This window comes from Macaca thibetana, chromosome 14 (genome assembly GCF_024542745.1).
Source record: "Macaca thibetana thibetana isolate TM-01 chromosome 14, ASM2454274v1, whole genome shotgun sequence".
Lineage (NCBI taxonomy): Eukaryota > Metazoa > Chordata > Mammalia > Primates > Cercopithecidae > Macaca > Macaca thibetana.
The window spans coordinates 117,918,670-117,942,422 of NC_065591.1; the positions used below are offsets into that span (position 1 = coordinate 117,918,670).

At 55.4% G+C, this 23,753-nt stretch overlaps 1 protein-coding gene and 1 long non-coding RNA gene across 3 annotated transcripts in view; one reads left to right on the forward strand and one right to left on the reverse strand.

The window, feature by feature from the left end:
* KIRREL3 (kirre like nephrin family adhesion molecule 3) overlaps nt 1–23,753 on the reverse strand; it is a 578,853-nt gene that overhangs the window by 32,611 nt on the left and 522,489 nt on the right. For both annotated transcript variants that reach the window (XM_050755683.1, XM_050755682.1), the window contains exons 5-6: nt 18,267–18,424; nt 7,385–7,535 (exon numbers count right to left, since the gene is read on the reverse strand). In XM_050755683.1, the coding sequence (XP_050611640.1) occupies nt 7,385–7,535; nt 18,267–18,424 (309 nt within the window). The remainder of the gene's footprint in view (nt 1–7,384; nt 7,536–18,266; nt 18,425–23,753) is intronic.
* LOC126934879 (uncharacterized) lies at nt 2,401–15,584 on the forward strand. Its single transcript, XR_007719130.1, has 4 exons — nt 2,401–3,309; nt 3,570–3,731; nt 10,871–10,939; nt 14,138–15,584. It is a non-coding gene; the product is annotated as an uncharacterized LOC126934879 (long non-coding RNA).

Sequence of the window (23,753 nt, forward strand, 5' to 3'; positions counted from 1 at the left end):
GGGAGGTGCCTGCTTCAGACAGTCCTGGAAGTGGGATCAGGGCCCCCCCGTGGACTTGGGGCCTGGTGTTGACACGAACCCCAAGCCAGGAAGCCTCAGCCTTGGGTCCAGGGGTTTCCCATCCTCCAACTTTCGGGCAGAACAAAATACTCCAGGAAGGAGAAATGGGAAGAGGGGTGCAGGGCAGAGAGGGGCGGGTGGACACTCAGCCTCACTTCAGTGCAAACTGTCTTTGAAATGTCTGTTTATTATCTCTTTTCCGTAAAGGTTCTGGGGCATTTGTTAACTTGAAAGCGGCATTTATACCCTTTCATCAGCCTAATCATCTCCACTCAGTCCTGGCTGGTGGCCCACGGCCTCAGCTCCCCAGGCTGGGGCTTGCTTTCTCATTTGACGTGATAAGAAGCCAGGCTCTGAAGTGCTAAATGGTGGGAGGGGGAGGAGACAGAAAGTCAGAGAGAGAAAAAGTCAAGGAGACAGGAACCAGAGACACAGAGACACACAGAGAGATCTGTATAGAAGGGACCGGAGGCTGACAGTGAGACATGTACACAGAGGAGAGACATGGAGACCACAGAGGAAGAGAGATTATGTGTGTGTGTGTGTATATGTGTGTGCATGTGTGTGTATATGTGTGTATGCATGTGTGCCTGTGTGTATGCATGCATGTGTGTGTTGTGTGTAGAGAGAGAGAGAGAAAGAGAGACAAAGATGAGGAAGTGACAGGGACAGAGAGAGACATAGGCTGAGAGACAGAAAGACACACACATAGAAATTGAGAAGTGCAGAGAAAGGGTGAGAAAAAGAGACAGAAATCTAGAGAAGCAGAGAGCAGAGTGACGGAGACAGAAATCTAGAGAAGCAGAGAGCAGAGTGACGGAGACAGAAATCTAGAGAAGCAGAGAGCAGAGTGACGGAGACAGAAATCTAGAGAAGCAGAGAGCAGAGTGACGGAGACAGAAATCTAGAGAAGCAGAGAGCAGAGTGACGGAGACAGAAATCTAGAGAAGCAGAGAGCAGAGTGACGGAGACAGAAATCTAGAGAAGCAGAGAGCAGAGTGACGGAGACAGAAATCTAGAGAAGCAGAGAGCAGAGTGACGGAGACAGAAATCTAGAGAAGCAGAGAGCAGAGTGACGGAGACAGAAATCTAGAGAAGCAGAGAGCAGAGTGACGGAGACAGAAATCTAGAGAAGCAGAGAGCAGAGTGACGGAGACAGAAATCTAGAGAAGCAGAGAGCAGAGTGACGGAGACAGAAATCTAGAGAAGCAGAGAGCAGAGTGACGGAGACAGAAATCTAGAGAAGCAGAGAGCAGAGTGACGGAGACAGAAATCTAGAGAAGCAGAGAGCAGAGTGACGGAGACAGAAATCTAGAGAAGCAGAGAGCAGAGTGACGGAGACAGAAATCTAGAGAAGCAGAGAGCAGAGTGACGGAGACAGAAATCTAGAGAAGCAGAGAGCAGAGTGACGGAGACAGAAATCTAGAGAAGCAGAGAGCAGAGTGACGGAGACAGAAATCTAGAGAAGCAGAGAGCAGAGTGACGGAGACAGAAATCTAGAGAAGCAGAGAGCAGAGTGACGGAGACAGAAATCTAGAGAAGCAGAGAGCAGAGTGACGGAGACAGAAATCTAGAGAAGCAGAGAGCAGAGTGACGGAGACAGAAATCTAGAGAAGCAGAGAGCAGAGTGACGGAGACAGAAATCTAGAGAAGCAGAGAGCAGAGTGACGGAGACAGAAATCTAGAGAAGCAGAGAGCAGAGTGACGGAGACAGAAATCTAGAGAAGCAGAGAGCAGAGTGACGGAGACAGAAATCTAGAGAAGCAGAGAGCAGAGTGACGGAGACAGAAATCTAGAGAAGCAGAGAGCAGAGTGACGGAGACAGAAATCTAGAGAAGCAGAGAGCAGAGTGACAGAGAGACAGAGAGACTGACCTGTTTGCAGAGACTGTGAATCAGACAAGGATTTCAGACCAAAAGCAGAAAAGGCCACAGAGACCCAGCACACAGGGCCGGACAATGATGGTGTCAGAGAGAAAGACCAAGTGAAACAACGAGGAAAAGGAGGAGCAGACACTGCAGGATAGAAAGATGGAAACAGCTCGAGAGGGCTGCAGTAGAGAGGCAGAGAGATGGGAATGGCTTCCGTCAGCCTGTCCCTGCCCAGCTCAGGGGCAGCTGGCTCTGGACCCTCTCCAGAGGCTGGTGTCACCTGGGCTCCTGGTGGCCCCCAGGCCAAAGCACCCCTGGGGCATCCACACACCGAGGGAGGGGGGGATGATGGGCCAGTTCCCATCCTTCTTCCCTGTCACGGCCCAGATGTCTGGCTGAGTTGAGTGGGCAGCCCAGGACCTGGTCCCCATGGACAGGCTGGGCCCTGGGCCGCATCTTCTGGGTCAGTCCCCACCAACAAGCAGAGCAAATTGCAGGAAAGTCACGAGGACTTCTAGGGGTCCAGCCCATTTCCAGAAGAAGAAGTAAAGAAGCCAGTTTCTCAGAGGCAATGAGGAAAAATGCTGGTCTCTCTGGGTCCCCATGGGGGCATCACGAAGGGACCAGCTGGCCCAGTTGGTCTGGGCTCTGGTTGGAACTACGGTGGGGTCCTGACACCCTCAGAGAGTCATACACTCAGCCTCTCAGCTGCAGACCGAGCCGGCCTTACCCTGGAGCTGGGATCACATAACTGCTCAGCCGCCCTCTGCCTGCTGGTGCCCAAGAGTGCCAGGCACAGGAGCTGGCCTGGGAGATGGCCCCAGGGGCTGCACTGGTATCTGCCGGCACTGGGAAGAGAGCTCTGTTTTCTGAGTAGCAGGTGGCCAACTGTGCCGGGGAGCCTGTTCTCCCACATTTTCCCCAGTTCCGGACGGGGGACCACAAATCCAGGACACGTCTGCTCCTGGTGCGGCCGGCCTGCCTGCCTTTCGTGGGGAGTTACAAGGGAAGTGAGGATATTTCTGTGATCTCGATCCCAGTTTTAAGGCATAATTCGAGTGGTCACAAAGATGGGGTGACAGGGAATAGCCACAAGAACTCTCCTCCCACCCCGACAACCCCCGGCCTCTCCTCGAAGCTGCACCCTAGCTTCCAGGGCAAGGCTGAATCAGGAGCCCCAGCCCTCTTTCCGTGCAAGGCTGACTGGCTGAGCTGGGCGTCCGTGGGACCCTACGTAGCGAACATGACACCCAGGGAGGAGCCTGCAGTTCGCCATGGGCTGGAGAAGCAGCGGAGGCAGAGGCACCTGGGAACTGCCACCTGGATCCAAACGCATGGCCGGCCCATGCCCTCGCATTATGAAGGCCAATGCTGGGAGGTGAGTACCTACCCCAAGTCCGGTTTGAAGAGGTGAGTGCCAGTCCCATAGACTCGAGGGACCTGTCAGAGAACTTGGGGGGCTGTTCCAGGAGGCCCTTCCCTCACCTGGGGGTCCTTTCTAAAGTGATGAGGTCTGAGAGGCAGGGAGGTGGGGCACACACCTGCTGTAGGACCTTCCTGCTGCCCGATGCCTTGTCACACCCCTGCCATGATCAGCTCACCATGAAGCCTCTCTCCTGCACTTTCCCTTCCTCTTAGCATCGTCTTTGGTGATCACCTGCCCTGAAGCGATTCACAAGGGTTCCACACTCACTGGCCTTATCTGCACCTCCACCCCAAGACCAGAGGTGCCCAAGCTTCTCTCTCCACTTCTGCTGGTGTACAGAATATACATTTTCAGGAGTCTGCCAAGCTCCAGAGGTATAAATAGTTTATGTCATATCCAACTATTAAACATGATTTTAATCCCACTTGTGATGTCGGCAGCATAACTTGCAGGAGGGCAGCTTTGATGTAGCTGGTGGAACTGAGATCACATTGAACAGATGTTACAGCTGAGAGTCTGTTAGTGTTTCTATCCACCCGTGTGTGCGTGTGTGTGTGTGTTTTCAGAGGAAATAGTACACGGAGGAGAGGGTGGGGAAAGAGGGAATCTTCATGACTCAGTGATTTTATAGCACATTCATTTGAAACTTGGCAGCTGGACACAGAGTCCAGATGTGGTGAGGCTTTGGGGGTGTTAAGCTTTCTTTCCCATTACTCAATCTGAGGGCTTTGTCTTGCGTTGGGTAACATATGAAGACCAAGAGAAACAAACAACAAATGTGCTTTTGCTGAGTTTGGATGCTTCTTGGTCGACGGAGAAAATGAGCAGGTTCGCAAAGGCAGCTCTGATGCAGCCCATGGTGTCCTTAGTAAACAGTTGGATGTTGACTGAATGAACAAATGAATAAATGGAGGAGGAGCTGAAGCAGGAGGAGGGGGAAGGAGGGAGGGAGCGGGTGGACAATGTGTGCTTTGCTTGGCAAGCACATAGAAGCACCTTCAGGCTAGGGGTGGTGAGTGCGGGGACACATGGATGAAGATCCCTTCCTGTTAGGGCTGTGGGGACACCTGATGAGGGTCGCCACTCACCTCTGGCTCTGTATCCTGACAGCAGCTGATAGGTGTGGGGCATTCACAATGTGTCGGACACTGCGCTAGGGGCTTGACAGGAAGGATTTCATTTAATCCTCCCTGCAACCTTAGGAGGTGAGCATGATTACTTCCATGTACAGAGGAGGAAACCGGGGCACAAGGAGGTTAACTAACCGGGTCAGTGCCTCTCAGTAAGTGGCAGAGAGTTCAAAGCAGGAAGAATGCTGTGGCCTTCACCACTATTACCACTATTACTGGTAGTACTACTACCCAGTACTGCCTTGGATGAGGCTGGTCTGGGAAACTGGGCTGCTGGGCTCCAAGTGTCACTCTGACCTCATTCCAGTGCCTCCAAAGGTGGCTGAGAGATCCTTGGAAAGGAAGCCAGAAAGGGCCCAGAGGCCTGGCAAGACCCAGTGTCCTCCCGGATGCAGACTGTCACCTGTGCCCTGGTGAACAATCCTCTGTGGGCCTGAGTGCAGAAGGCCGGGCGGGCTGTGGTTAGGAGGGCGAGTTTCCCGCTGCCTGGAGAGGTTCTCCTGGGGTAAACGGATGGTGGCCTGGAGCAGGAAACACCGCTTCTTCCCACTTCTCCCCGCCAGGACCTACGCTGCTGTCGCAGGGGGCCAGCTAGATTGTCGCTTTTGTACAGGAGTCTGTAACATTTTGTACAGGCCTCCTGACCAGGTTGGGCATGGGCTGGGGAAGAAGGGAGCGGGGTGGTGGTGGTGGTGAATCGAATGGCAGCCTGGAAGTAGGGAGCCTGGATGCTCGGTGTCTCCCGCCCTCTCCCCTTCCTGATTTGGATTGCATCTGGACAGAGAGCTCTGATCCATGGCCAGTCCTAGGGCAAGAAGGGGCCTTGGATGTCATTTGGCCAAATCAGAGAAGGAACCAGAGTCCCCAGGGGTGATGTGAGAGGCGTGGGCCCAGCCCGCCCGTGGGTGGTGGAGCCGTCCTGGACGCTGGACTGCTGGCCTCGCAGCATCTCACCTCTTCCAGCAGTGGGGCTTACTGCTCCATGCCGACTGCTCACCACACAGGGGGAGGTGGTGCTCAGACCCAGGACCCAGGTCAGGGCCAGGGCCAGTGGTGGGAAGAGCCGAGGGACAGAGATTAAGCAGGCCTTGCCTCCTTAATTTTCAGGGCCAGCCTTCCTTGCATTTTGTGCCCTGGGGCCTCGTTCCATCACCGTAGCTCTAGGCTTGGCCAGAGCTCTGCTGCCCTGGATCCTTGTGAATGAGGACTGCAAGAAGGCTCCTTGGTCCAGGGGTGTGTCAGGGGTCGTGGGGGGGACAGGGATATTTGTTAATAGCTGGTGGCAAGACAGTGAAGATAAAGTGCCCTCCTGCCTCAAGAACTCAGCCTTTGTGTGTGGGTGCCTTGAGCCTACCTGAGGTTTTCAACCCTTTCTTCTCCCCTCTGGAATCTAAATGGTGTCTGTCGGGATTCTAGACACTGGCTGGGAACTTCTGTTCTCTAGCTGCCAAGATGAGCTCTCAGAACCCTAAGACCTGAACCCCATCTCTGGACTCTAGGTCCTTGGAGAGCCACTCAGAGCCTAGAATCCAGAAGGCTTAGATGAATCAGGGCTGTTAGGAAGTGTTTTTAAATGCACTTGCCTTAAAATGAATAAAAGGCTAAGGAGGACACAAATGCCAACCTGCAGCTCCAGCCTTGTAATTCAGAGACCAAGCCAGAAGCAGCCACCAGCTTGCGGTGGCATTACGGTTGGCGGCAGGGAGGGGATCTCGAAGGAGAGAAGTCCACTTTTGAGTCCCGACCCTTTAAACTGAACTAATCCAGTCCTGAGAGGAAGGCCACTGGAACACCTTGCTGAGCTCTTCTTGGTTCTGGGGCTGGCGGGCACCTTAGGGAGACTTTTAGGAGACCTTCAGGGGTCTCTGTTGGGTGGTTTTGGGATGCGATGCTGGTGGAACCCTAAAGCATCATAATTGTCAATATCAATCCTAACACGGTCCACTGAGGGCTGGCTGTGCAGGAGTGTGGAGAGGACGTTACCAGGCTGGGCTCTGGAAAGCTATGCTGCCTGCATTTGAAACATAAGTGGCCTTGGGCAAGTTAATCACCCTTTTGGTGCCTCAGTTTCCCACAGTAGGGACCACAGTCACACCTTCTCCAAACAGTTGTTGAAAAGATTAAATAAGGCCGGGCGTGGTGGCTTACACCTGTAATCCCAGTACTTTGGGAGTCCAAGGCAGGAGGATCACTTGAGGTAAGGAGTTCGAGACCAGCTTAACAGGGTGAAACCCTATCTCTACTAAAGATACAAAAACTAGCTGGGTGTAGTGATGGATGCCTGTAATCCCAGCTATTCAGGAGGCTGAGACAGGAGAATCGCTTGAGCCTTGGCAGCGGAGGTTGCAGTGAGCTGAGATTGCTCCACTACACTCCAGCCTGGGCAACAGAGCGAGACTCTGTCTCAAAAGAATAAAACAAAAGATTAAATGAGATAATACATGTAGATTTCCTTCCTCATATCCCTTGATCGACCCTTCCATGAGAGTGGCCGGTGCACCCTTTCCAGAGCACAGCGACGCTTGCCGATTCTGGAGCCTGAGGACCCTTCAAATATCAGCATCTCCACTCAGACTTCCTCTCCAACAGAGGGGCCACCGGCTAGGCCAGCAGGGGCAGCAGCTGACCGTATTTATTGGTGTGAAAGTCCCACCTTGTACAGGTGTTGAAATGTGGCCTGAAGATGTCCTTTGCAAAAGACCCTCATCTGTGAGGTTGCATCTCATGACAGTAAGGAAGACAAGATGGTCCTTCCTGTCCATACCTACAAGCTGGCCGATCCACAGAGCTGCCTGACCCATTGCCTGCCATCAGATGGGCCAGGCTATAAGCAGGGTTGCTGGGTGTTTCACCCCGGGCCTGGCAGGGCTGGGTTGGGGGAGGGGGTGGGTACTCACGCTGGATGTCAATGGTGACCGACGTCTCCTTTCCTCCGGGGATGGCTTTGTTGGTGGCACGGCACACGATGCTCTGGCCGTTTTCCACGTCACCAGGGGAAATGAAGAGGGTGCTGACGATGCTCTCCCGCTTGCCGTCCCGAAGCAGAGTCTTGGGAGAAGGGGAGAGGGGAGAGAAAGCTCCATGTCATTTGGCTGGGGTGGCCAGCCTGGGTTGGGGGTGAACAAGCACTAGCTTAGACAGAAGGGGGAGCTGAGGATGGAGGGGTTCAGCTCAGGAGACCCGGTCTGCCAATGTCTATGTAGAGCTCGGGGTTACCCTTGGCTCCCTGGCCTGGGTAAGTGCTGGGCTGCGGAAGGAAAAAGGAACTAGCCAGTTTTCCATCGTGTGAAAATTAGCCTGGATTCACATGCTAAAAGCACAAAATAAACCAGGATGGGCTTCTTGGAAACCAGGCTTCAGGGGGGTCCCATGTTGAAATGAACTCTCATTTGTTTTGCCTCTGGTGCCTGAGTGAGTCTCAGGCTCTGTAGGACACAAGGAGATGGTTTGCAACCAGCAGGGACTGTGGCCCCTGAGCAAGGACAGTCTGCAGAGGGGGCACAGTTTGGGGAATGGGAGTCAGAGTGGGTGGGGACATGGGCAGAATCAGTGCACATCAACTTTTTGATTATTTGCCTATGTAAATCCTTTCAACTTTCCAAAGCATTTCACTCCCTGATCTCATTAGAGCCTCAATCAAACCACAGGTGGGACAGACACCATCATCTCCCATTGGATAGGGGAGAAAATAGGTGGGTTAGACAGAGGCTGTGGAGCTTGACCAAACTTACACTTCGAGTTGGTCCTGAAATAAGTACTAGGCTCTTACAGGAGGTTGAATGGTGTCATCTCCAAATTATTTTCTACCTGGAATCTCAGAAAATGACCTTATTTAGGAATAGGGTCCTTGCAGTTTAGTCAAGCAATTAGTAATTAGTTAAGGCTCTTGCGATGAGGTCATACTGGATTCAGAGTGAGCCTTAAACCCAATGACTGGTGTCCTTGGAAGAAGAGAAGACAGTCTGTGGGGCATGGAGGCTCATGCCTGTAATCCCAGCACTTTGGGAGGCTGAGGTGGGAGGATTGCTTGAGCCTAGGACTTGGAGACCAGCCTGGGCAACATAGGAAGACCGTGTCTCTACAAAAGGAAAAAAAAAAAAGAAAAGAAAAAAATAAAAAAAAATTTAGCTAGGCGTGGTGGCTCGTGCCTGTAGTCCCAGCTACTTGGGAGGCTAAGGTGAGAGGATCATTTGATCCCTGCAGGTTGAGGCTGCAGTGAGCCGAGGTTGTGCCACTGTACTCCAGCTAGGGCCACAGAGTGAGACCCTGCCTCAGAAGAAGAAAAAGGAGAAGGAGAAAAAGAAAGAGAAAGAGAAGGAGAAAGAGAAGAGGAGGAGGAGAAGAGGGGAATGAGGAGAAGACAGAGAGACAGAGAGACACAGAGAAGGCCAGGTGAAGTTGGAGGCAGAGATTGGAGGGATGCTGCCACAAGCCAAGCAATGCCAGGAGCCACCAGGAGCTGGAAGAGGCAAGGACAGATTTTTGCCTGGAGCCTTTGGAGGGGCATAGCCCTGCTGCCACCGTGATTCCAGACTTGTTGGCTTCTACAACTGTGCGATAATTGATTTCCGTTGTGTTAAGCACCGAATTGTGGTGCTTTGTAATGGCAGCCCTGGGAAGCAAACCCATCTTAACTGCCGGTCTCCCATCTTCCCAGGTCATTGCTTTACTCTACTGGGCCATAATGTCATTCCGAAGCTACTTCCCCATGTGGCTGCTACCTCCTTCCCTCTCCTGTTCCTCTTTGCAGCTACTTCCCCATCACTTTGGGGCCCACTAAGTCAGGTGCACCCCGGGGAGGGCGTGCTGAGTGTGGGGGGTGCACTTGCAGATTGGGATTGGAGTCTGGTCAGTATGCAAAGGCTTCTGGTACTAGGAGGTACCAGGAAGGGGCTTCACTACGGGTGCAGTCCTGTTTCCCCCTGACTGGAGCCAGGGAGTAGATGAACAGACCACTCCTCCCTCAAAACCTCCCATAAAGTGACAATGGCAGTGTCTCTAATTCTTATGAGGGCCCGGAAGAGAGCAGCATTATCTTTGATTAGCCAAAGAGAAACTTGCTGGGTGGAGCTAGGATTTGCACTTAAGAATGGGTGAACCCTGAGCCACAGCCTCTGCCGCAGCTCCCGGGGTGCTGGAGGGTGGGTACCGTGCTCTTGGCAGGACAGGTGGGAACAGTTAGGGCCACAGGGAGAAACCTGTAGGTGCCTGGAACCCCACCTTCTGGGTCCTTAATTCAGTGCAGTTTTTCTCAATGTGGGGCAAACCTCATGGCCTCAGGAGAACAGGGCCAGAGCCTCTATCTAGAACAGCACATCTTGCTGGAGGCAAAGCCAGACTGTGACATTCTAGAGAGCCACGCGGTACAGCTGCAGGCCTGGGACTCAGGGTGCCAGCCACGGCCCTGGGCAGAGGGGCTGGAGGAGAGTGATGTGGCCAGATGCAGCAAGCCGGGGGCAGGACCAGTGGCACAGCAGGTGAGAGCCTTCGATCTGTCCCGGGGCTGGCAAAATCGGGCAGAGGAGTGAAGTTGAACCCCAAGCCTAAGCCCGGGCGGTGAGGAAGCAGCAGCCGGCACCGCTTTACCACCCTGGCTTGGGCTCCTCAGCAGACCTCACCGAGTCTATAAATAGCCAAGTGATAATAAGAACAATTTCCTGGCTGAAACTAAGACTTTGGGTAGGGTGAGCAGAGGCGGGAGGTGGTGAAGAGCGGGTCGGTATTGTTCTCTTCTCCTCTACTGTTCCGTTGTGCTAACAAGGGACATTTACATAAGCTTGACTCTGCCAGGAAAGCTTCCAATGGATGGGCTCTGGGAGGTGGGTGCCAGCGGGAGGGGAGTGAGGGGCCCCAGCTCTAATTAGGCCCTCTGACTGCTCTCCCTCCTCCCTGCACCCAGTGTGCTCCTCCGCCGCGGAATGATGATTAATGACATATTTACTGGGTACGGGCGTGTGCTTTTCTGGGAAATAAAAATTCTGGTTCAAGTGTTTGTTCCACCTAATTAGAGAAAAAGGGAGATGTGTTCATTAAACAAAAGGAGGGTGAGGCGAAGGCGCGTGCCCCAGCACCAGCACCCTCTCTGTCCCCGTGGAAGGCCCCAGCACCTCCTGGGCCCCCAGCTTGCCGGGGACCCCAGACCCCATGTGGCAGGCATCCCAGGGAGGAAGGCTGGGTCTGCCAGCTCTGCTACAGTATGACTGAGGGGAGGAAGGTGGGACAGAGCCAGGGGGCCAAGGGGGAAGGCTGGAGGGAGCCCTGCATCTGAAGGGCAGGGCGGGATGCTGAGGGTGCAGGGGGTCTGCACCCTCTGGTTTCTCTTCCCCTCATTCCTTTCTGATCTCACCTCTCGTTTCTTGTTTCTTTGTTTCATTCCTTTTCAGAAATGAATCTCCCCTAGTCGTCACTTTTCTCATACACAAATGGAGCCTCTGGACTTTGCAGTCTTGAAGGTACTGTCCAGGTGAACATTCTATCATCCACAGGTTCTAGCCGCAGCTCTGCTCTGCCCCTCCCTTCTCTGCTTCCCTTCACCGAGCTTGGCTCTGGGGACACGCCATGGGCACTGAGCCCCCCACCTCCTGCTTCAGGCAGTTTCATGGGTTGCAGGTGAGCTCCGGAAGGAAGTGAATTATTCATGGTGGACCACTCGCTTTGGGGGCCACCGCCTCCAAGGCCTCCCTCCAGTGTGGTGAGCACTAATGTGCTGCCAGTCCCCGGGTCACCCAGTCACCATGTGACTGCCATGGTGGCTCCTGAGGGTCCCCGAGGACCCAGCCCCTGTGTGTGCAGATAGGGACCAGGGCCAGGCGTATAGATGGTGTGTGTCCAGGAATAAGCGTGCTGGGGCACACACCCCCATGGGTATGTGTGCGTACCTGTTTTTGTCTGTGGATGTTCATGGGCCTCTGTCCACTGACGGCTGTGACTGTGCAGGGCCCCAGGTTCTCTCTGGACACTGCCTGCTCAGATGTTGCCTCAGGGCTGTGCACACACCCTCACTGCCCCTCCCTAAGGGCAGGGATTTGGCATTCACCTCTGTAGTTTCCCAGCGCTGGCCTGGGAGGCTGGTCTTCCCAGGTGTGGTGGTACACAGGGTACCCCACCCCGTGGTTTTCCTGCTTGGGTGGCAGTGGCTGGCCACTCTGCTCTTTCCAAAGCCCCCAGGGCCTCCGCTGGTCAGTGGAGAGCCAGGCCGAGCCCTCAGAGATGGGCGGGCTGGAGGGCAGGCAGGGAGTGGGGACCCAAGCACTGGTGCTCAGTGTGGGATGCTCACTGATATGCAAACAGTCTGGAAAGGCCGAGAGCAGGCCTGATCGCCTGGCAACAAGGCCGCCTCGCTTCTCCCCCCTACTCACCTTCCCCACCTGCTGGGTCCCCTTTAAAAAAAATCATCACTCTGCTTCCCCTTTTGATAGCTGCTTGGGGCTCCATGTGGGCTGGTTGCCACCTGGATTGAATAAGGGTGTGTGGGCCAGGTGCAAGATGCACAGTGCTATTTGCCGCAGTCCCTGCATCCAGCCTTGAGGCCAGAGGCCAGAGGGGTGCCCTTCACAGAGAAGGCCAGGATGAGCCTCGGCCACACCCAGTAGACTCTTGGCCCCTAAGCTGGGCAGATAGGTGGAGGGTGATGGGATGAGTGATCAGGGAAGGGGTGCCCAGTGGAGGGGGAGGGCCTGTGCATGTGGACACTTATCCCTTTCCTGAGTGGGGTGTCCAGAGCTCCTCTTAGCAAAGGTGGTAAAAGGCGAGGCCAGTGGTCCTGGTGGTAGGGGTAGAGGGCAGGGCAAGGGGCTCCAAGTAGACACTGACACGACTGTGCGTGGTAAGACCACGCAACCCTCTTGCCTGGCAGGAAGCTGCTCTTAGGAAGGGTTCTCTCCGGGCTCAGCCTGTCCTCTCACTGTTCCGTAACCCATCCTTCCTCCCCGGCTGTGTGGACTTGTGGGCTTTCCAGAAGAAAGAATGTGGCCTCCACTCTGGTGCTGGGCCCTCAGAAGTACGAGGAACAGGGGAGGAACCCACTGTCCCCAGATGGCTCAGGGTTGAGTCTCCAGGAAGAAGCTTGGAGGGGCCTTTCCCTGCTCCGTGCCTCTGCTGCTGACACCCCCGGGAGCCTACAGTGGGTACTGCCCAAGGCCCCATCCGGCAGTGTGGCTCACCCGGCACGCTGGGGGCTGTGACAGTGGCCTGTTAAGGAGAAGCATGGCCAGTCTGTGCTGGGGGAGGGGCTGAGTGCTTCCTCTGCTGCCCTTCCTCCTGGCGAAGGGGCCAGGTGCCCTCCAGGGATGAGGCTCATCCCTCCCCTACTGGTCCCATGGTGGAGTCACAGAGAGGATGGTCGGTGAGCAACCCAGAAACTTTGAGAACAGGCCTGGTATTTTATGAAATAGCTGTATGACCCCTGGGGCGGGGGACTGGGGTTCCCCCTGTAGGACAGGAGCCAATAATAGTAGCTCACATTTATCCAGCCCTTACTCCTGCCCTTGACAGGGTACTTCCGATACATAATTTCTTGTAAGTCACTCTGTAACCCTGATAGACATCTGTGATCATTACCATTGCATTTTGTAGCTGGGGAAACTGAGGCAGAGGGTGACTCACCATGTTATGTTATGGATCCTAGGTTTGAGCCGGGCCTTCAGAACCATGTGGCCATCCTAACTATGACACTGATGTCTGCATACGGAAAACACAAGGTCCACAGCAGGGTGGACCTTGCAGCTGTGTGGATCCAGTGAGGGAGTGACAATCCCAACAGCCATGCTTGTTGCAAGCTCGCTCTGTGCCAGGCGTGTTTCTCATTCAGTCCTCACAAGCACCCCTTGAAGCGGGTGCTGCTGTCCTTCCCACTGTATGGCAAGGACAGGGAGGCACGGCAAGGTTAGGTCACACAGCTGGAAAGTGGCAGAGCCCGGATCCGAACTCAGGCTGCCGGCTCCTGAGCCCTAATCATCCACCATGTGGACAGCCACTGAGGGCGTCAGACCCGACAGCAGCCAGGGCTGCCCTGTGGGGTCTTTTCTGGGGTTCTTGGAGGCTGCTTGATTTTGTGTGCGCTCCCAGCTTCTCTCTCTCTCTGCGGCTGATGCTCCGGCCCCTCCTCATATGTAGCCTCTCTGGGGAAGTCAGGAGTGCTGCTGGCCTATGGCAGGGCTCCTTGCAGCCCTGGGGGATGAGGAGGTAGGCTGGGCCCCTGGGAGGGGAAGCAGAGGGGTTGGCTTGGACAGCCCCTAGAGCCTGATCCATAGGAGCCCCGGACTGTGCACCCTGCTGGGTGTACTCCACGTCACAGGCTTGTAGCTTCTCCATGCCCAGCACAGAGCCCTGTGCCCGGGGAAGCTCCACTGACGTGTGCTGGCTCTGCTGGTCACCCCTTTGGTCTCCGTGAGAACCACTGGGCATAGGGTGGACAGGTGCATAGGATGGTGGATGACCATGGTTTGGAGGAGAGGCCCAGAGAAATGAAGTGCCTTGCCTCGGGACACAGGGCCTCTTCCCATGCTCATGTCTAGGGACACATTGAGGGTCTCAGGCCTCTGCTGCTCCCTGGACAAGCCAAAGAGGGGCAGGAGACCATCTGAGGTGACTGTCCCCCGAGGAATCTGTTTCCCTTCCGGAGTGTCTGATCTAATACCTTCATTTTGCAGATGAGGAAACAGAGGCCAAGGGAGGGGGCTGTCTGAAGTTATGCAGTGGAACCTGGAACCCAGGCCTGGGGCTGCCTGGCGCTGCTGTTGACGTCACAGGCCCAGGAGCATGGACGGGGTCCCCCGCCCTGCTGTGCAGAAGCACGGCACCAGGCTCTCCGAGGGGCCTTCATGATGTAGACAAGGACGACATGCTGAGCTCAAGGTGATCCCGGGACAGGTCCAGCAGAGTGACCCTGACCTCTCTCTCCACCTGATGGCGTGTGTCCTCTGCAGGACATTGACCCTGCCAGGGGCCAGGCTGGCCTATCTTCAGGGAGGGATGGGACAGGCGCTCAGACTGGAAGGAAAGCCCCTGTCCTTCCTTTTCATTCTCCTCTGGACAACCCTCTCTCTGCGTCTTATCCTTGTATTATATAACACGACACGGTGGCTCCAGCCCAGGACAGAAGGGAGGGGTTTGTCTTCCAAGAGGCGGCCACCTCATCCCTGGACTTGTGTCTGAGGGCAGGAGTTTGCCCTGGGTTCTGGAACCAGGTGCTGGGTGCTTGATCAGCAGCCCTGGAGTGACTTCTTGGCAGGTGGTCAGTTTGGGACAGGAAGGACACACCCTCAGAGCAGGGACGGGCCTGTCTCACATCCTCCTCGGATGGCCAAGGTGCTGGTTATCTTTCCAGGACTGCTGAGAGGACCGGTGGGTCGCGGGGACCAGGCCGTGTACCTCCCCAGTCTCTGAGTCTAAGGAAAACCTCAGAGCTGGGGCGAGAAGGCGTTCTGGAGGCTGGGTCCCCACTTGCAGAGCTTGGGGTCGGCTTGCCCTGGGAGGAGCATGGGCAAGGGCAGAGGCCGGGGCGTCAGGAGATTGTGGTTCCAGGCCTGGCATTGCCCACTCCACCACTGAGAAGGACAGCCACTTCCCCACTAGGCCTCAATTTTCTAGCTGCAGACAAAAGAGGTTGGCCCAGCTATCCTGTAAGGCCTCGTTCATCTTAAAGTCTCTGCAGTACATTAACCCCATCTGGGACTCTATGCAGTTTTGTTCAGTGGAGTTTGGTGGGGGCTGTTTAAAAAGGTATCTGAAATTTTGTCTTTATTCAGGTAGAGGGAGACCAACAGATCAGGAGACAACTGCTGTTGAAAAGACAGTTTGCGGCTGGGCACGGTGGCTCACTCCTGTAATCCCAGCACTTTGGGAGGCAGAGGCAGGCGGATCACCTGAGGTTGGGAGACCAGCCTAACCAACGTGGAGTAACCCTGTCTCTTCTAAAAATACAAAAAAAGAAAAAAAATTAGCTGGGCATGATGGCACGTGCCTGTAACCCCAGCTACTCCGGAGGCTGAGGCAGGAGAATCGCTTGAACCCAGGAGGCGGATGTTGCGGTGAGCCGAGATCACGCCACTGCACTCCAGCCTGGGCAACAAGAGTGAAACTCTGTCTCAAAACAAAAAAAAAAAAAAGAAAGAAAAGACAGTTTGCTACTCCTGTTTCCCAGAGGAAGGGGAGGCCCCAGGGTCAGTGGGGGCCGGGGTGGGAGGTGTGGGGAGAGTATGGGCAGAGCCCCTGCTGTGGCTTGCTTTCTTAGGAAGGATTGGTGAGGCAGGGTTGGTGGCTCAGCAGGCTTAGGATCGGATAGCTTGAATAATTTCCCTGGGCCCTGAGCTGTAGGGGTGGTCTGATGTGTGGCCCTGGGGAGATTTAGGGTAGGGGCATAACATCCTGGACTATAGAGCCTGATGAAAAGGCTGTGGGGGCCTGGGCTCCGGATTGGTTGGTCTGCTTTGATACAAAGCATGCTTGCTGTCTCTAGGAATTAGCTTACCCTGGTCCTTTCCTGGGTCTGCAAGGCCCCAGATGTCAAAGCATCATAAAATACACAACATTTTAAAGACACAATTAATACGGGGGCCAGTTCAGGGTGCTTCCAGCCCTTGGTATCGTGTGTGAATTAGAGGCAAGCACCCCTGTTGGTAGACACAGCAGGGCCAGGGCTGTTGGGCAAGGGATTATGGGCTGGATTTCAGCCCTCCCTGGCCCCTGAGCCAGGCACCTTGGAGATGGTGGAGCCTAAACAGCTTCACCTGGCAGCCCTGGAAAGTGGCCAGGTTTGGCAAATAAAATACAGGATACTCAGTTAAATGTGAATTTCAGATATATAATGACTATTTTCTTTAGTATAAGTATGGCTTGTATGTCCCATGCAGTATTTGGAAGATATTTATATTAAAAGGTTATTATTTTTCTCAAACTCAAATTTAACTGGGCATCTGTCGTAGCCCAGTTGGGCTGCTATAACAAGACACCATAAACTGGATGGCTGAGAAACCACAGAAATGTATGTCTCACTGTTCTGCGGGCCGGGAAGTCCAAGATCAAGGCAGATTTGTTTTCTATTGAGGGACAGACACCTGGTTCACAGATGCCCTCTTCTCACTGTGTCCTCACAATGTGGAAGGGACAAGGGGTCTCCCTCAGGCCTCTGCACTGATCCCATTTATGAGGCTCCACCCCCATGACCTAATCATCTAGTAAAGTCCCCACCTCCTAATACCTGGGGGTTAGGATCTCGACATAGGAATTTTGGAAGCCACAAAGATTCAGACTGTGATTGCATCCTGCGTCTTATCTGCACCCCTAGACCCTGGCCACTACTGTGCCTGAGTCTCCTCATCTGACCATGGTCTATTGTTAGGGTCTTCCCCAGCAGTTACCCTAGGACATAGAGAGAGAGAGAGAGAGAGAGAGCGCGTGCACAAGTCAGATAAAGGGATGGACACACACACAAATGAGTAGGAGAACCACAGCATGAGCGAGAAAAAGTGACACAGAGTGAGAGCGCAAAGAAAGATACAGGGAGACAAAGAGTGAGAGAAACCAAAAGGGACAGGACAGAGGGACAGCTGCAGAGACACAGGGGAGCTGGTTCCCTCCCCATTCAGACCCCACTATCCCCGTCTCTACCTAACCCCTCAGTCCCTCTTCCCAGCCCCTACCATCTCCCTCTCTACCTAACCCCCCAGCCCCTCCCAACCAGGCCCCACCATCCTCCTCTCTACCTAACCCCCCAGCCCCTCCCAACCAGCCTCCACCATCCTCCTCTCTACCTAACCCCCCAGCCCCTCCCAACCAGCCCCCACCATGTTCCTCTCTACCTAACCCCCCCAGCTCCTCCCAACCAGTCCCCCACCATCCTCCTCTCTACCTAACCCCCCAGCCCCTCCCAACCAGCCCCCACCATGTTCCTCTCTACCCAACCCCCCAGCCCTTCCCAACCAGCCCCCACCATCCTTCTCTCTACCTAACCCCCCAGCCCCTCCCAACCAGCCGCCACCATCCTCCTCTCTACCTAACCCCGCAGACCCTCCCAACCAGCCCCCCCGACCCCTCTCTACCTAACCTCCCAGCCCCTCCCAACCAGCCTCCACCATCCTCCTCTCTACCTGACCCTGCAGCCCCTCCCAACCAGCCCCCACCATGTTCCTCTCTACCTAACCTCCCAGCCCCTCCCAACCAGCCCCCACCATCCTCCTCTCTACCTAACCCCCCAGCCCCTCCCAACCAGCCCCCACCATCCTCCTCTCTACCTAACCCTGCAGCCCCTCCCAACCAGCCCCCACCATCCTTCTCTCTACCTAACCTCCCAGCCCCTCCCAACCAGCCGCCACCATCCTCCTCTCTACCTAACCCCGCAGACCCTCCCAACCAGCCCCCCACCACCCCCCTCTACTTAACCCCCCAGTCCCTCCCCCCAGCCCCCACCATCCTCCTCCCTACCTAACCCCACAGACCCTCCCAACCAGCCCCCCACCACCCCCCTCTACTTAACCCCTAGCCCCTCCCCCAGCCCTCACCATCCCCTTCTCTACCTAACCTCCAGCCTCTTCCCCACCAGCCCCCCACCATTCCCCTTCTACCTAATCCCCCAGCCCCTCCCCTGTTACCCCCCTCCCCACCTAGCTCCCTCTCTACTTAACCTCCACCCCTCCTAGTCCCCTCCTCATCCAGGCCCCACTCCTTTTAGCCCCCTCCTTACCTAGCCTCCTCCCCATCAACTCCCTGTCCCCCTAGCCCCCTCCCCGCACACTCCTCTTGAAGCCCACCCACACCCACCCCCTCCCCTCCAGGCCTCACCTTGGAGTAGGTGGCCCCATTGATGACCTCTCCCTTTCGCAACCAGATGATGGAGGCTGCAGGCTTGGCATTGTCTGCGTGGCATGTGAGGTTGAGAGGGTCCCCCGCACGCAGGCTGATCACAGGGCCCCCCAGGATGACGGGGTCATCAGGCGGCACTGCGGGGAGAGAAGCAGAAGGTCAGGCTGAGGCTGCTCCCTCAGGTAGGACGGCAGGCGGGCTGGGAGGATTTTGTGGAGATGATGACAAATAATAATTATCATACGTTGATAAAATGCATCATCTGCTTGTATCGTAACGATGAGAGCAGCACCCGCAGTGATCCCTGACATGTGCACTGCGTGCTTACAGTGGAGGCTATTCCCGCCAGTCATCGCATCCCTGCTCAGGCCCAGCCGAGAGGGGACAGGGCCAGCAGCCTCAGCCTGCACTACCAGGCCTGGTAGCAGAGCTCTGTGGCCCAGGCGATGTCTGTGGCTTCTTTCTTTTTAACTTCTTTTTTCTTTTTATTTTTTTGAGACGAAGGCTCTCTCTGTCACTCAGGCTGGAGTGCAGTGGCATGATCTCAGCTCACTGCAACCTCTGCCTCCCAGGTTCAACCCAGGTTCAAGCGATTCTCCTGACTCAGCCTCCCAAGTAGCTGGGACGACAGGCACGTGGCAGCACGCCTTAGTAATTTTTTTTGTATTTTAAGTAGAGATGGGGTTTCAACATATTGGTCAGGCTGGTCTTAAACTCCTGATCTCAGGTGATCTGCTTGCCTTGCCTCCCAAAGTGCTGGGATTACAGGCCTGAGCCACCATGCCCGGCCAACACCTGGCTACATTTTGTATTTTTAGTAGAGACGGGGTTTCACCATGCTGGCCAGGATGGTCTCAACGTCCTGACCTCAGGTAATCGGCCCGCCTCAGCCTCCCAAAGTGCTGGGATTACAGGCGTGAGCCGTGGCGCCCGGCTCTTCTTTTTTCTTTAAATGAAGCATTGTCACACCTGCTGTCTGTGTTAGTCCCTGCAATAGTCTGGTGAGGTCCACATTATCACCCCAAAGACACAGATCCGGAAGCCGAGTTCCAGCAGGATTAGCGACTGGCTCAAGGTCACATGGTGGCAGAGCCAGGGCTGGAGGCCAGGCCCAGGGAACCTGGGAGCACCAGGCCGGCCCCTTCCCTGGCAGGGGGCAGGGTACAGGGCAGCCCTTCAGGGTGGAGCCAGCGCTTCGGGGGACTACGCAAGTGCTGGCATCTCCTGAGCTCCTGACTCCTCCGGAGTGGCTCCAGCTCCTTCATCCCCAGAGGCGGCCTGATTCTTTCCTGTCCCGGCCTTCCCACTGCATTTTGTAGCAGGGTCAGAGATGGGTGGCTCCCGTCAAGGGATCCCGAGTGCCAGGAGCAGGGGGCATCCACGTCAGAGCACGGTCTCCGCAGTGCCCAGCACAGAGCCCTGTGCCTGGGGGAAGCTCCACTGACATTTGCTGGCCCCAATGGAGTCACTCCTTTGATTCCCATGAGGACTATGGGCCGAAGGACGGCGGATGGTCATGGCTCGGAGGAGGGCCTGGAGATGTGAAGTGCCTTGCCTTAGGGCACAGCCTCTTCCCATGCTTGTGCTTGGGGACATGTTGAGGGTCTCAGGCCTCTGCTGCTCCCTGGACAGGCCACAGAAGGGACAGGAGATGAGGCGACTGTTCTCTGAGGAATCCCTGTTTCCCTTCCCCAGGGAGGAGCTGGACCCACAAGCTCTGGAGGCTGAGAGAGGCCCAGGGCTTCCGGACACATCAAGACGTGAGCCGTCTGTGTACACAGCAAACAGAGAAGGGGTAGTTGGATAACAGGGGTCTGGGGACCTAGCACAAAGGGTCCTCTGTGCCTGGTGGCCAGAGAAAGCCCGCCCTTCTATGCAGGCTCTGTGCTCGGGACTCTGGGCTGGAGAAGTTCAGAGCCGGACAGTCACAGCTCCAGGCCGTCCTGACTCCGCTGGCTCAGCCTTCCAGACTCGGCCTGCATGGGAGCTTCCCTTCCCTTCCCAGGGCATCGCCCCATCAGCACCTCTCCTGGTCCACTCCGGCTTCTCCGAAAGCTCCAGGAGGGACAGGAAGCCCCCATGGGGGCCCAGTAAGAAGCCAAGAAGCAAACCTTCAGACCAGCTGCCTTGCCCTCCCTGCCCAGCCTTGGAGGCCTGCTCCGACACTAACAGCACAGCAGTGCCATTTCCTGAGGAATCAACAACCTCCCCCGGCTTCCAAGAAGCTGATCCCAGGGGCAGCGAGCCCTGGACTCCACCGAGATCCTGGATCCGGAACAGAGTCTGCCTCATGCAACCCTGCCTGGCCCTGGGCTCTCGAGCCAGGCCTTCTGGAGGCCCGGAGGAAGCAGGCGGGAATGGGGTGGATGGAGAAGACGACCCCCAGCCGCCCGCCCCGCACCCTTCCATTAGTGCCCACGGACCTCCTTGGGGTGGGCCTGGCCACAGGGCAAAAGGGAGGCGGATTAGGGCTTTCCACCAAGCAGGGGTGGGTGCAACCGCTTGCGGAGGAGGGGAATTGCATCTCCACGCGGTGGGTAGGGGCCTTCCAGTGGGAAGAGCCGGGCTCAGAGGTGACCAGCCTTCAACCTTCTTTCTGCGAAGCAGCCTCCCTGACCAGGATGGAGGAGCTCAGGCTCCATGAGCTAGCTGAGGGCCTGGAAAAAGAGCCACGTGGAGCCCTGGGGACAGCCTGGATACTTGGGGCCTCAGCCTTCCCAGTGACTGTGGAAAGTGCTTGAGAGCAGAGGGTGGAGCAGGAAGCCCCTTCTCTCAGGGTGGCTTCAGGTGCAAACGTGAGAGCAAGGAGGATCTGGGAGCTGACTGCTCTCCAGCGCTGACATTCGCTGGGCCTTGAGCAGGGGTTTGAAGTCTTGACTGCATACTCCTCTGCAGAGGTTTTCAAACCTCACTGGCAGGCGGCACCCTGAGCAGCCAAGTCCAGTCTCTGGAGGGGACCCCAGGCATCAGGACTTTGGGGAGCTCCCCAGGGGGTCCCATGGCAGAAACAGCTTTCTGGGCTCTGGCTTGAGGTACAGGAGCCACTGCTTGCTCCGAGCACAGTGCAGCCACCAAGGCCTTCCTGAGAATCCAAGACCCAGAGGACAGGCCCTTCCTGCTTGTGGCTGGAGTGTTGTGTTGCTGGAATATTGGATTAGAGGGAGCACGGACGGGGGAGGAGGGAGTGGGGTGTGTTGTGGGAGTGCTCAGGCACACACACAGCCACGCACACACAGCCACCCTCAGAATGGGGCCTGATTACATCTTCCCAAATAAGTGGTTATCACGCTGGGTATTCATGTAGCCATGCATTATTGATTGGTCTTCGCCTCACTGCACACCAGATGGGGGGTGGGGGCTGGGGTGGGGTGGGGGTCGGTGAGGAGGGGGGATGTTTGGGGGCCGGCAGGCTGAAGAGAAATCAGCAGTCGCTCTTGGCAGCTGTGTCTGGCGTGGAAGGGGGCTCCTCATTACCTCCCCATTCAGACTTGGCCAGGCTGGGCCGGGCAGTGGGCAGGGGAGGAAGTTTCGGAGCAGCCCCCGCCCGGAGATGCATTATTCATCACCCCCTTGCAGGATTGGTTATTATCCTCAACCACTATAGAGTTTGGGCTTCTAATTTTTAATCACAAGGAAGGTGGAAGCGTTAGCCTTTTCGTGATTAATCCAGAGATAAAAATAGTTGACTGTTTTGGTGTTGTGCTTGTTGTCAGTCAGGGAAAAAATGGCATTAACTGTTGGGGCACTGAGGCCTGGGGAGGACAGAGTGGGTACCAGGCGGAGTGGGTCCCCAGAGCTGGAAGCCGGCCTGAGAGGCCACAGCGTGGCCTTAGCTAGGGGTGGCTGAGTGACACTCCTGCACCCAGCTGGCTCCTGGGGCATTGATTATGAAAGAAACACATCATCATGGGATGCTGAGCTCTTTACAGTTTACTCTCCCGTTGGCCATTCTGTAGCAGGCAGCTTCGGTCTCCCTCCCTGCTCTGCCCTTCCCTGCCCAGCTCCGAAGACTTTGCCTTGTGTGGGTGGGCAGTAGGGGCACCTGTCCCTTTCCCTGTGTGTGGGAGGGAGCCCCCAAGAGCTTTCCCCAAGTTCTGCTGCCAAAGACAGTGGGGTTTCTGGTGGAGAGGTGGCATGGGGAGAGGGAAACTGAGGCCAGAGAGCGCAAGAGGCTGACCCAAAGTTACCAATGATGAGAGCAAAGAAGGGTGAGGGTGGGCTTGGGATGCACATCCTGGCTCCAACTGGAGAGGTAAAGTTTTCATCTGTTTCACGCACTAAGGTTCTCTCTAACCTCTATACTCCCTGTTTTTTAGAGACAGTTTGTCAGGCTGGCCAGCCTTGTCTGAGCAGGCTGGAAAAACTCTCTTGGTGCCAGGACAAGGACAGCACTGAGGGAATTCCCTCCAGTGTCCACTTGGTCACCCAATGGGACCTGGCTGGGCTTCCAGGAACTCCTCGATGCTCCATCAGCCTGGATGGCCGGCCTCTGAGCATGGCTGATCCACCGACCAGCTGGAGGGCTGGGGGACCAACAGGGCCACCCTCCTGCCCCGATACTGCATGGAGGAGAACCTCACAGATGCCCAGCCCTTTGGAAAGCAAGACTGGTTCTCATTTAACTCAATGAGCAGTGAGTTCCCCACAGAGCTGGCAGAGTGGCCCATCACGAACACAAAACCCTCCAGGGGCTTCCTGCTGAAGGAGAGTAGGCATTGCCTGCAAGCACTGGCACCCACAGCCCTTGCTGCCCCTGGGGCCTCAGTCTGTTCCGGCCACTCCTTACTCAGCAGGCCCTGGCCCCACTGGCTCTCTGCTGCTCAGCAAACCTGGCTCCTTCAGGGCCGGTCTTGCCCTGGTCCTCTCTGTCGAATGCTTTTTTCTGTTCCTCACTCTGCTGGCTCTTCCTGTCAATGAAGATGCAGCTTCAAGAGCCCCTCACTGACTCTCCACTACCCACCCCTGCACTGTCTGGATCACTGGGTTCATTTATTATCTGTCACCATTCTAGAAAGGACAGCAAAGACCTTATCTATCTTGGTCATTGTGATATTGATGTATCATATAGCAGGCGCTAAAGAAATATGTGTTGAATATTATTTGTTAAATAAAAGACCCTCAGAAGGGGAGTGGGGATGGGGCTGGGGGTGTGGTTATCATGGGCTTTGGCTTCTGAGGTCAGCGTTTTTAATCTTGTGTGTGTGTGTATGTGTGTGTGTATATATGTGTGCACGTGTGTATATGTGTGTATGTGTATATATGTGTGTACACGTTGTATGTGTATATGTGTGTGTGCATGTATATGCATGAATGTGTGTATGTGTCTATGTGTGTGTATGTGTATATGTATGTATATATGCATGTGTGTATATGTGTACATATATGTACATGTGTATCTACTTGTGTATACATGTGTATGTATGTGTGTACGCGTGTATACCTGTGTATGTGTGTGTGTATATATGT